The 12,287-nt window shown below is 41.9% G+C and overlaps 2 protein-coding genes across 3 annotated transcripts; one reads left to right on the top strand and one right to left on the bottom strand.

The window, feature by feature from the left end:
• Window positions 1-5,057: 5,057 nt before the first annotated feature.
• si:dkey-9i23.8 (parapinopsin) lies at window positions 5,058-10,439 on the top strand. Of its 2 annotated transcripts, none has more exons than XM_063883839.1 (8): window positions 5,058-5,069; window positions 6,872-7,011; window positions 7,160-7,223; window positions 7,379-7,504; window positions 8,473-8,611; window positions 8,680-8,847; window positions 9,333-9,420; window positions 9,679-10,439. In XM_063883839.1, coding segments are annotated over exons 1-8 (855 nt in total). In that variant the 5' UTR covers window positions 5,058-5,068; the 3' UTR covers window positions 9,808-10,439. The 2 variants fall into 2 exon arrangements, with proteins under 2 accessions (XP_063739909.1, XP_063739910.1); XM_063883840.1 differs by having other exon boundaries at window positions 9,562-10,439.
• tmem187 (transmembrane protein 187) lies at window positions 9,927-12,218 on the bottom strand. The gene has a single exon (XM_063883841.1). It carries the CDS (start codon window positions 12,026-12,028, stop codon window positions 11,258-11,260), a length of 771 nt encoding a protein of 256 aa, XP_063739911.1. The 5' UTR covers window positions 12,029-12,218; the 3' UTR covers window positions 9,927-11,257.
• Window positions 12,219-12,287: the final 69 nt, after the last annotated feature.

Raw genomic sequence — 12,287 nt, 5'->3', positions numbered from 1 at the left:
TGTAGGCCACCATCCTGTTCATCTATAAACTCATTGATTTGATCAATAACCAGTGGTGGGCCGTCAGGGCCAGCAAGGCCTTCTCTGCTGGCCTAAACATCATCAGAATATAAATTAAATTTTGATATATTTTTTCCACAAATACGTATTGAATTATTCCCCATAGTCTATTCTCTTCATTTTATAGCGTTCGTCTTGGCTGCGCTGCTTCCAGCCTCAGAACGAGATTTGGAGGGCTGGCCTTTATGTTAGAGCTTTTACCCAATCATATTTCAGCCATAATGTGTTGCTAGGGTCAAAGAAATCTGCCCTTAGGCCTTCAGAATCAACAGTGCGGGCGGCTGTGGCTTAAAGTGAACGCAAACAAAATTGTGGCGTTAACCAATCAGATTTCGAGGTGGCGACAACGGACCAGCTAGCAGGCGTACGCTAACGTTAGCACGTGCACATCTTCTGATTGGATAAGCACTATTGAGAGGCAGAGCTAGGCAGTAGGCAGAGCCATACAGTCTATGGGCAAAGCTAGCAAACGGAACTAGAACTTGAGCGAGCTAATTTGTGTAGATTTCTACAAGCTATTTTTTCAACCCACAATGGCTGAAGGAGGAGAAGAGATCAATTTGGTCGAAGATATAATAACAACGCCATTTTCAAAACGAACTTTTCAAGTAAAGCTACACATCTTGAAAAGGGAACGACCAACTCCAACGCTAGCGAGCCTAGCACAGCAGGGAAACTACGAGCGGTACCCCTGGCTCACAGCCTCCGAGAGGCACTGCAAATTGTACTGCCGGGAATGCCTGGTATTTGCAACTGATCGATTTGGTGTTTGGAGCCACACTAAACTTGCAAACTTGAGTTGTCTAACCAAGGCAGCAACGAGACACCAAAGCACGGCTGGGCACTTGGAAGCACTGGTGCTTTTGAAAACCTTTGGGGACACCCGAGTGGATCTACAGCTCAACGAACAAGTGCGCAGGGAAACGGAGCTCCACAACGAAAGGGTGAACAAAAATAGGGAAATATTGAAAGACTGATTGATTGTGTCCTGTTTTTGGGTAAACAGGAACTTTCATTTATGGGACACGATGAAAGCGCCGAGTCCAGAAACAGAGGAAACTACGTGGAGCTTCTTTCTTTTCTTGCTGAGAACAACACAGATTTGCATTACCACCTGTACACAAACAACATGTTTACTGGGACTTCAGGCAAAATACAAAACGACCTGATTTATGCTATTGCTGAAGTGATGGGAGAAGAGATCAAAATGAAGATTAAAAAAGCACCCTTTGTCGCTGTTATGGTGGACGAGACGTCAGACGTGGGTAATGTAGCACAGCTGGCACTTGTTCTGCGTTATGTGACAGACACAGGTGTCAAGGAGCGGTTTGTCAGATAATCTGATTCATTAAGTTAACTGTAAATGCTGATGTATTGATTATAAATGCTTCAGAAATATTAATATAACTCTGTTGTACTTGACTATGTTAATGTGATGCAACGCCCGGTTATACTGCGTTTCTGTCTAAATGTATAGTTTCTAGAGCCATGGCGTCATAATGATGGTATTAAGAGGTGGAATAATTCAGGTAGGACTGTGTAGGACATCACTGAAGGCCTAGGTGTGAAATGCACGGCCCGCCACTGTCAATAACAATGCAACAAAATAATAGTCCCTGCACAAAAAAATATTCAGCAATTTCAGACCATATTTCTTTGTCTATTTCAACATGGCGCGTTGGCACTTTGGTAGGTTGTGGGATGATTCTGAGGGAAATTAAAAACTTGTCTTTCAAAAATGTGAACACATCGTACATTAACTGCTAGACTGCATCAGAACATCTATAAAGTTGAAAATGTTAAGTTGTTAATTTGTTTACATGTTGTCAATATCACAAAATCACAATATAACACCCCCCTCCACCCTACCATCCTGTTCATCTATAAAATCATTGATTTGATAATTGATTTGATCAATAAGAATGCAACAAAATAACAAATGCACCCTGCCCCCAGTCCCTGCAGTAAGAATTATTCAGCAATTTCAGACCATATTTCTTTGTCTATTTCAACATGGCGCGCTGTCACTTGGGTAGGTTGTGGGATGATTCTGAGGACATCATCAAAGGGATACCATAAAGTGTCCTCACGAATTGGCCTGTAGAACCTATTTTTCCCAGCTTTGTGCATGCATGTGACTTTTGCATGTGTCTCATTGACCTCAAGAATGGTTCCAGGATAAACGTCATCGTCATATCTAATGACGCACCATTGTCCAATCATCATGTCTTTGCTCCCCCACTTGATTTCTGCTGTTTGCTGTTCAGTGCAATCAGAGGAGACTGGCATGGGTTGTTCTTCAGTGCTATCAGGGAGGACAGGCTGAACAGGAAATTCAAATTTCTGTGAGTTGTAACATGTACACTCAAAAGTCCCTCTAGTGGAGCAGGGACAGCTGACATCTCTGTAGATGATCTTTCCTGGTGATTCAGTGATCATTTGATGGAGGCGCATTGTGGATGGAACCACAGGGAGTTGTTTTGGCATCTTCTGCACTGCTTTGTTCACAGCCTCCTCCTCAATGTAGAACAGCTGTACAGAGGTCTGGGCCGTTAACAGACTGTCATACAATTGCCTGGCATTTGCAATGTCTTTTCCTTCACTGACCTGCGGTGGTGTTTCAAATCTCTGGTGTTGCTTCAAATAACTCCTTGTTCTGCATCTTTGCTGAGCCTTTCTCCAATATTTCCTCTTCTGCCTCTTCCCCCTTTCAGTCAGAGTAGCCACTTGGCCAGTTGACCCTGCATCCCTTCTCTTCATCCATCTCTCCCTGTCTTTTTTCAAATTCGCTGCCCTCCTTTCAGGGTCAGCCTCTCGCCGTGCCCTGTACTGCCGTTGCCTTTCTGCTGCCGACACCATCTTCAATTACATTTTAATGACCTGGAAAGCGACATCACACATCTCACCTTTACAGAAAAATAACTCTCAATTATATATTAACTACAGCAAAATGGTCAAAAGTGACTGAAAACGTGACTGTTAGTCGCTGTCAACTCTGTTATTATGAAAATGTAACAGAGTTGACGATAACAGAGTTGACATTTTCCACCATTTTGTGTCTAACTCCATGTGCTATCTTAGAACCAGACAACACATGCCATGACTAAAACCACAACTTTATGAATTTCCATCATATATATATATTTTAAGAAATGATGGAGAGATTCACTAAAACATCATACAAACAGAGTTGACGCTTAATAAATATACTCTTGGTTTGTTCTCAACATTTTGCACAAATTATTAAGAGAGAAAGATAAACATACCATTGTTCCCTCCAAGGAAGAGAGGGAAAGGAAGGGACATCACTTGGTGCAGGTCACATGGTTTTATTTGAATGCTATAGGGTTTTTTTATGTAGTTTTATGCCAGACATAACAGAGTTGACAGAGCTCTGGGACAGGTACATTTTTTATTTTTTAAATATCAAGATCAGCTGTGTTAGAGGAAAATAACATTCTGTGCAACTGATTATATACATATTTATAGATTTATCATAAAAAATCTGCAAATTTTGGTGAATTATGTAATATTTATTCAAGTTGAAAATGTGAATTTCTGTCCTGGGACAGGCAATTTTGATGGTTTTGGAGGGTGTGGGAATCATTTGATGAATATTTAACAAATAAATTGTGCATAAAATGTACTCCAAACATTGTTTTTTTTTTACATACAGTCTATTTAGTGATAATATTGAAAGCAGGGTCTGAAAATATTTTTTTAGGAGAAAATAATTAACATTGTTTTTGCTGGGACACCAAATGTAACCGCAATTCTGAAATGACCCATATACATAATATCATATAGGAAGGGAGGATATTAAATCATATTTTGTATGGGAAGCATGCCAATGTCTTTGAGTCATTTTACATGACCAATTACAGCTCACACCATCTCGTGAAACAGTCAATTATACAATTACACAATTATACAGTAGCTCATACAGGAGTGACTACACAATAATGCAAGATTTTTTGGGACTTTACGCAGAGTAAAACTACATGTGTATCACCATAAGTGGAATCTTGTAGTGACTCTGATTAGTAAACGCCAGATGACTGGAGGTGTCTTTCAAGACTGATCCTCGACTCACGTCCACTTCAAAAAGCAGGTCCTGCTTTTTGAATTATTGTTTGGATTATTCCAAACACAAATCACGGTAGACACGTTGCATTGCTTCGCTTCTTGCTGAAATACAGTTGAAGATTTAATTTTGCATAGAGCTTATATTACAAATTGTTGTTGTGAGCTGACCGGTGTGTTTCTCCCTTGGAAAACATATTCCATCATTCTGCATCGATACACAGAAAAGCTGTTACGCATCTTAAACATTACATTGTTGAAGAATTGGAAGCCTTCAATCACCCAGGCCAAATTTGAACCCTGTTCAATATAAAAAAGGGATTATCTCAAAGGGAGGACAAATGAGGGTCTGTCAAATGAACGGAGAAGGAAAATACCCCTGGATTCGGATTCCTTTGTTGTGACCAACCAGGAAAGTAGCTAAATCACACTCCAAAACGTAGGCTATTTGGCCATATTCACAGGGGTCTTTACCTAGTTTTATGCTGCTGGTTGGCATGTTGTTTCTCATTGTGCTATGCTAATAGTATCTTATTTACCGTACTGTTGTTATCATCACCTACAGGATTATGCTGGTAGTAGCGGTATGAAAACATGAAAACATGAAAACACACACACACACACACACACACACACACACACACACACACACACACACACACACACACACACACACACACACACACACACACACACACACACACACACACACACACACACACACACACACACACACACACACACACACACACACACACACACACACACACACACACACACTGTGCGTCATAGCGCTTTAGTTGAGTTAAATAGAGCATGTGAATTTTAATTGTCAATAGTTTTGATGACACTTCCATCCAGCTCTCCCCATTAAAAACACCCAGAGATCATTGTTGAAGGCTGTGGACTGACGACTGATCGTATCAGTAAGTGAAGCCTTTTTCTCTATCAAACAGAAAATAATATCTGATGCTAACTCTGTGTCAACATCAGAGCTGAACAGAATATCATTAGGCAGGGAACATCCAGCTGCTGGCGAACAAAAAGAATACTGCAAGACTTTCTAAAGAAGTGCAGCGCTAGTTTCTGACACCCCGTCCACCAGAGGCTACCTCTTTGTATTCTGGGTTATCTAATGTTTCCATCATCTCTCTTTATGTATAATGTAGAGGTGTATTCATAGGAACAATAAGAAAATGAGGGATGTAAATAAATCTTAAATGCATAAATTCAAACACATCGGTCATATATCCTTTGGGTGCACTCAAAGAATCCATTAGAATTTTAAAGCTGGGCTGTGTTGTAGATTTTTTCACATTTTCAGTTATTTAGTTTATACAATGCTTTAGAACAGTGGTGCCCAAACTACGGCCTGCGGGCCATCTGCAGCCCTTTGCCTACTTTGAATTGGCCCTCACTCAGCCAATTAAGAAAGTCTAATGGAATATGGCCCCCCACCTGAAACTTGTGCTTTTCTTATTTTGTACTTCTTAAATATATACTGTATGCAACCATATACAGTATTATTCATGTGTGAATGAGCCCACATCAAATCAATTCAAGTTGAAAACATTTTCTAACAAATCTTAGTTGATAAAAAAGTCCAATAAGTAATTTTCATAACAAGCTTTAAATATGCCCTTCATATTTCCCCTTATTATAAGCAATATGAGGCTTCTGTTTTAAGGCATAAGCTGCCAACAAAATAAATGAACCCCTCTGGAGTATCAAGCAGAATGTACCTACATTTGATTGATTTTGTTAACTTATAACTTAACTTATGAGGCAATGTACCTCACCTCTAGTGAGGGGCCCGGCCCTGCTCTAGAACCATGAACTATTAAAGCTGGTCCTACCTTTTTTACAAAAAAGAGAAAATTATATATCAGAAGGCCTCATGGTCACTTCAAAGTTATTATAATTGAAAATTGAAAAATTGAAAAAATCACAAGTATTAACACAGTATTAAAAGGGTAATACATTAGCAATTCATTTTGTCTATACATCACAAATGATCAATGTCCTCATACCCTGGATTCAGACAAAGAAAAACTTTTAACACCGACAAACAAGATTTGTGACAGAGTGCACAAACAGTACAAGAGCAAAACTCAAGCACAGCTCTAACAGGAGAAAGGCCCACTCAGGAGGAGAGGCTGGATCTCCTGCAGGACAAGAACTGTCAGGATTGGGCCAAGGACCCAGGTGCAGAAGCAATTGAGGAGGCAGGGGTTCAAAGGTATAACCAAGGGCAAGCTTTTATTTATAAAAAAAGCTGTTAACGGAAATGCAGACAAAAAGGTAAAACGAAGGAAAAGTATCAAATTAAACTCAGACAAACCAGTGGAACAGGGAGTGCTGAAACGGGGAGATCCAAAAGGGCTCAGGGCTCAGGGAACAGGCAAACGACAAACAACGACACGACAAAGAACACAACGGAAAGCACAGACTAAATACAGAGGAGGATAATCACAAGACAAGAAACAGCTGGGAAGGGGGAGGAGACACACAGGGGCAACAGGTGAGCACGATCAGACAATCAGACAGGAGGGAAACTAAAGACAGGAAGTAAACTAGACAAGACAGGAAGTGAACAAGACAACACATACTTTAAAATAAAACCTTAAACTATAAATACAAAAGTGAGATCCTTTCAAAGAACACTTGTAATGAAAGCAGAAAGATGTCTTGGCTCCTTCATAATCAACTCTGATTGGTCCTCCTGCAGTGAGTGAGGGCCTGAATGGGACCATGATGACGGAGCGGCCATGGTCTGAGGCAGAGAGGTGGCTGCTGGTGGCTGTGCTGGGACTGGAGATGACCATGGGAATTGTGGGAAACTGTCTGGTTCTGCTGGTCAAAGTCATGGTGTGGTGTCATAGTAGTTTACATTTGTGTCACATGTCATTCATGTTAGCTGTGTCTGTGAATTCAGAATGGATGGTTTCAAATGAATTCATGATTTGCTTTTGAGATGTCCATTAATAAGTCCTCTTATCTGTATGTCTTGTCACAGTGCAGGGACCAGTTCTCCTGTCGTTACTGGCTTCCCTTCCTCAGTCTCACCCTGTCAGATTTAGGTACACTTTACACTGGCTAGTGCATTAAAGAAATATATGTTGTGATCTACTGCCATAATATCAGAGGAGTCTAGCATTGGAACACATGAGTCACGATGTTTGATGTGAAATCACTGCAGTCCTTCTTTGTGATAATGAAACACTGTGTTGTGAAGGCTGCTCCCTCCTTATTATCTCCGGCTCACTGGTGGCCATCTTGACTGGAGGTCAGAGTTCACCGTGGTGTGAGGTCGTCAGCCTGCTTAAATTTGCCTTCATCACCTCCTCTTTAGGAAGCATAGGTATGTCTCCAAACACACTAATGTCATCACGATTAAGATTCTCCATACAATCTTATATTAAGGGGTTCGTTCAACTTGAGAAGAATTAGCTGAAGCTTTGGAAGACATGGACCTTGGCAAATCTCCTGTGAAAGATGACATCCCTCGGGAGTGTTATTCTCAGTTTTGGTCTGACTTGGGAACATTACTGTTAGAATCTATTCATGCAGCACTGAAAGAGAGATGTTTTCCATGAGCCATCATCTCTTATGCACAAGAAGGTGAAATGCCCCAATGTATGCACATGCTTTGGGCCAACATCACTTCTAAATTCAGAAATTAAACTCTATGCTAAAGTCATGGCTCACTGATGAGAGCTGGTCGTCTCTCTACTAGTTTATTATGACCAATAAGGTTTCATGAAAATATGATCCTTGTCAGATAACATGTAAAGACTGTTACATATTACAAATGCTGCATGAGATATCTATTCCATGAGCTGCATTGTCACTGAATGCTGAAAAAGATAGAAAGTGAAAAAATATGGTCTAACCACTCAAACTTTAAGATGTATTGTTCTCTGCTATGTCCCTTAAAAAACAAATACTGGCCAATCTCTAAAGGCGAAAATAACTAGTTGCTACTGATGGAATGGATAACGGTGTGTGAGTGTGTCTAAATGTTAGTAGCCCTTAGCAGGTGCAGCTTGTATGGCAGCCTCTCTGTATGAATGGTGAATCCTGACTGGTATCTGTAACAGGCTTTCGTAAAGACATAAAAGAGCTGTATAAATGGAGTTTATTATATCTTAAGTAAATGAGTCAAACGTCAAGGTTCTTCCACTTGAAATGATTTTGTACAGATTGTGTGTGTTACATTACCATGGCGAAACATTTGTTTTGTAGTGATAATGATAGTAAACTGCTTTATATTTTTTTATAATATATTTATTTTGCTTCAGTCACTTTTTACATTTTTTTATCCCTTAGCTATTCTTTGTGTGCAACGACTGATCAGCATGGCCTCCACAGGAAGTGTTCTCTTTGTTGTCATGGTGACAGCCTGCTTGGCTTCTTGGGTGACAGGGCTGGTGTTTGGGAGCGTCCCGGTGGTCTACGCCTGGATCAGGTATGACGTTTACTCAAAACCTTCAGGTGGTGCTGCTTGATCTCCATCATGTGCCTCCTCTGCTACAGGTTTGACCCTGCAGAGATGCTGTGTGCTGTCTTCTGGGAGAACAGCTACTCAGACATGTTGCTCTACATCCTCTGTGCCTTCTCCCTCTGTATCTTCCTCCCCTGCATCCTCATCTTCTTCTGCTCTCTTCTACTGACTGCCACCAGCTGTCGCTCCACCTGCAACAGGTAAGCCCTGAGAGGAGAGTGTTTAAAAACAACACAAGCTGGAAGCTGGTCAAGTGATATTTTAGTCATTTAAAAATACAGCCATTGATGTGAGGTCAGGTCCAATCAGAAGTTACATCTGCATGTGCAGAGAAAACCTCAGCTGAGTCAGTGCCTCCATTGGTCCTAAGTTTTTCAGTCTTACTTCAACAAAAAATGCAAACCTTTGTTCCTGATTAATCGCTTGCGAGGATGTGATGCTATCCCTTATCATTTTGGGGGAAGGGGGAAGGAGGGTGTTCACCAAAGGATCTGTTCTCCCTGATACCATGACTAAACCACCTGACCCTCCCCTTCTTACCTGAGCATCCCTAACCCTCCTCTGAAACAGAGCCACCTGTGCTCTGTGCTACAGAGTTAAGCTGTTCTCTAAGGCTGAGAGAAAATAAAATCTATAAGTAATCCAACAAATATTCCTTTCTCCATCTTTTCCCTCTTTGTCTCAGTGATGATGATGCAGCAGATCTGTCTTCAGTCAGTCCTCTGCTGGTGTCTTTCTACATGCTCTGCTACACTCCCTTCTTTGTGTCTGAGGTAAAACACTCACTAGTCACACACAATGAACAGCACATGAGCTTCTGCATGCATGTACTCAGAGGCTAAAGCAAAAGAGTGAAAACACATTTGGCCACTCACACACACACTGTTTCTGTCTTTGCATCCCCTCTCCTTCAGCTGATCCTGCTGGGCAGGAAGGACCTGTCCCCAGCACCTGATTGGTTAAGGACACTGTCTTCAGTGATGTCATACCTGGACTGTGGTCTGAACCCTCTTATTTACTGCTCCCATCAGGACTTTCGGGAGGCAGGCCTAGCTCTGCTGTGGACCAATAGGAAGCCATCATCAGAGCCCGTCCTCACATCTATCACCAAACGTGTAAATGTGTTCCAGACATTTCATCTACCTAACAATGATGTTTAAGTTTTCAGGGAAATTAAATAAGTTATTTGTTATCCTTAAAATATGTGCTATCAAGTTATTTGTATTTTATTAGTTTGAATGTGTTGTAAATATAGAAAAAAAAGACAACTTTCTATTAATTTATAAATCAATATGATCCTGTAGAAACTGTTTTCCCTCTGTTTGTAAAACAAGGGTGTACAATCCGATGTTCTTTATGTGGATTGTACGAAGGGAGGATCCTTTATTTATCATATCTTCTTTATAGGTCCAAAATTAACGTTCCACTCTGTTGCCTACATGGACAGGGACAGGTACAGGAAAACATTCCTGCCCACTGCAATAACACTGTACAATAATTCCCCCCTGACAACTCACTGCTCCATAGCCCCTCTGTTAACTTGCACACTTTACACTTAACATTGTACATTGTACATTATATTTTCATTTAATATTCCATTTCATTGCACTGTTTTATCAGTATATTTCTTAATTTTATTATGTTGTATTTTGCTTCTGTAACAAAAAAGATTCCCAGTTTGGGATGAATAAAGTATTTCTGATGCTGAAACACACAGCAGGAGCAAGTAGGCCACTAGCTGTTTACTTTATTCTCTGCTGCTCAAATCACTGTCTGTTAGCAAGCTATCTAATGTCAGGAACTACCAACACATGACGTGTGCGTGTCTGAGGGAAGCTGCTGCTGTGGGTCACTGAACAGGATGTGTCACATTAAACACTGCAACCAGAAACCGCTTCACAGTTTATTGCAGTCAACATGTTGATGGTGGATGGTAACCTGGGGATTATACTTTCTATACAATAAAACATTTGGAATATATTACAGGTCTTTTTAACTTAAACATTATAATGATCCATTAGGTTGTTCATTTTACTTTCATTGATCAACCACAATATGAATTTCTGCCATATTCTCTCACCATGGTGTTTCTAAGCAGCAACAGTTGTGTTTGAACGATCTGTAATACTGCACAAAAAAACCCCCAAAAACATACCGCTTTGATAACAACAAAAATAACAAACAGTAATCAACATTATCATGGTTGATGGTTAAATGTGTATAAACCAGATACATGAATATGTCTTTTGGACCTGAATCCTTTCAGTAGGAGCCAAGGTTTTGAAAGGCTGGTCCCTGCATGGTGAGGAAGATCTTCCTGTCCTGTTGACTGTGTTCAATCCTGAGGGGGGGGGGGGGGGGGGGCGTGTAACTGTTGAAGAACTTAATAGAACTTTTTGAGTTTTCATCATCTACATTGTCCTTTTTTTCTCCTCATTTTTCTGTTTATTTTATATATTTTTCTTCTTCTCTGTGTCCCATGACTGTTGGATTGAATGTGTGGGTTTTTTGGACACAGTGTAATGTTTATCAGGACATAGAAAGCATTTATTTGACAGTGTAATAGCCCATTACACTGCTAATCCATCCGGGAACTCAGTAAAGGTTCTCCTATCTTCTCTTCCCCTCCCCCCTCCCCCTGTGTGTGAGGGAGGTGAGGAAACAGAAGCTGAAGTGGAACTGCAGCACGTCACACACTTTGGACCAGAAGTGTCCGGTGAGCCGCTGGAAGAGCCGGTACCGCGCGAGCCAGTGGTCCAGCAGCTTCAGCAGCACGAAGCCTGCGCAGGACAGCAGCGCGAGCAACAGGTAGCCCCGCGTGCGGCTGTCACCGTGGGTAACCTGCACGCGCACTCCCTTGTACACTGCAAGAGCCACGTGACAGCCCAGCGCTAAATCAAAACCTCGCTCGTGCACAAGTGCGAGGCCGTAGCTGAGGATAGACAGCACCTCGTACATTGCAGCGCGCCACCTTTCTGGCCCGCGTTCTATATAGCTGATCCACACCGGAACCCACGCGAATATCGGTAAGGTGAACCACTGGTCGAGCACGGCGGGAGTGCGCAGCATCAGCGCCAGGCGCGTCCACTGCACCGGTCCGTACAGCACAGCCATGAGCGCGAACACCTCCCGCAGGTAGCGGCCGCGCGCCGTCTCGTGCACACCTCCCCGCCACAGCAGCCAGTACAGACCCATGAAGATATAAGCCAGGTTAACCGCACAGTTACAGGGCATGGCCAGGAATCCGGGTAGAGACGCCACCGGCTGCTCCGCATAATGCTCTGAGGTCAGGTCCACCTCCACCCGGTCGAACAGGCTGGTGTTCGCCCAGGCGACACATAACACAAAAGGCACCGACACGTGAAGCACAGCCGATTTCATCCTGCTTCAGAACAGAGTAGACCCTCGTGAGATAATAAGGGTGCGTAGTGATCTGCTGACTGCGATCACAGGTCGGAGCCGTTGTTTTTCCGGGTAACAGAATCACATGGTGTAAAATAAAAGTTTTCGATTGGCTGCTACTTGCAACATACACTTGATTTGGTTCATTGACGTATCAGTGTGTGCTCCTCTCATGGCAGCTCCGAATTACTGACAGGAATAGAAGATAGGAAGTTGATGCAGTGAACTGATGAAATTA

Source organism: Eleginops maclovinus, chromosome 5 (genome assembly GCF_036324505.1).
Source record: "Eleginops maclovinus isolate JMC-PN-2008 ecotype Puerto Natales chromosome 5, JC_Emac_rtc_rv5, whole genome shotgun sequence".
Classification (NCBI taxonomy): domain Eukaryota; kingdom Metazoa; phylum Chordata; class Actinopteri; order Perciformes; family Eleginopidae; genus Eleginops; species Eleginops maclovinus.
Note: the sequence above shows the minus strand (reverse complement) of the source record. Positions and strands in the feature narration are given on the sequence as shown.

Excerpts from the sequence above, each read along its gene's own strand:
- si:dkey-9i23.8 (XM_063883840.1), top strand. Across the intron at positions 8,612-8,679 it reads GTGGTCTACGCCTGGATCAG|GTTTGACCCTGCAGAGATGC; the intron begins GTATGACGTTTA and ends CCTCTGCTACAG. Across the intron at positions 9,421-9,561 it reads CTCCCTTCTTTGTGTCTGAG|CTGATCCTGCTGGGCAGGAA; the intron begins GTAAAACACTCA and ends CCTCTCCTTCAG.
- tmem187 (XM_063883841.1), bottom strand. The coding sequence starts at position 12,028 with ATGAAATCGGCTGTGCTTCACGTGTCGGTGCCTTTTGTGTTATGTGTC.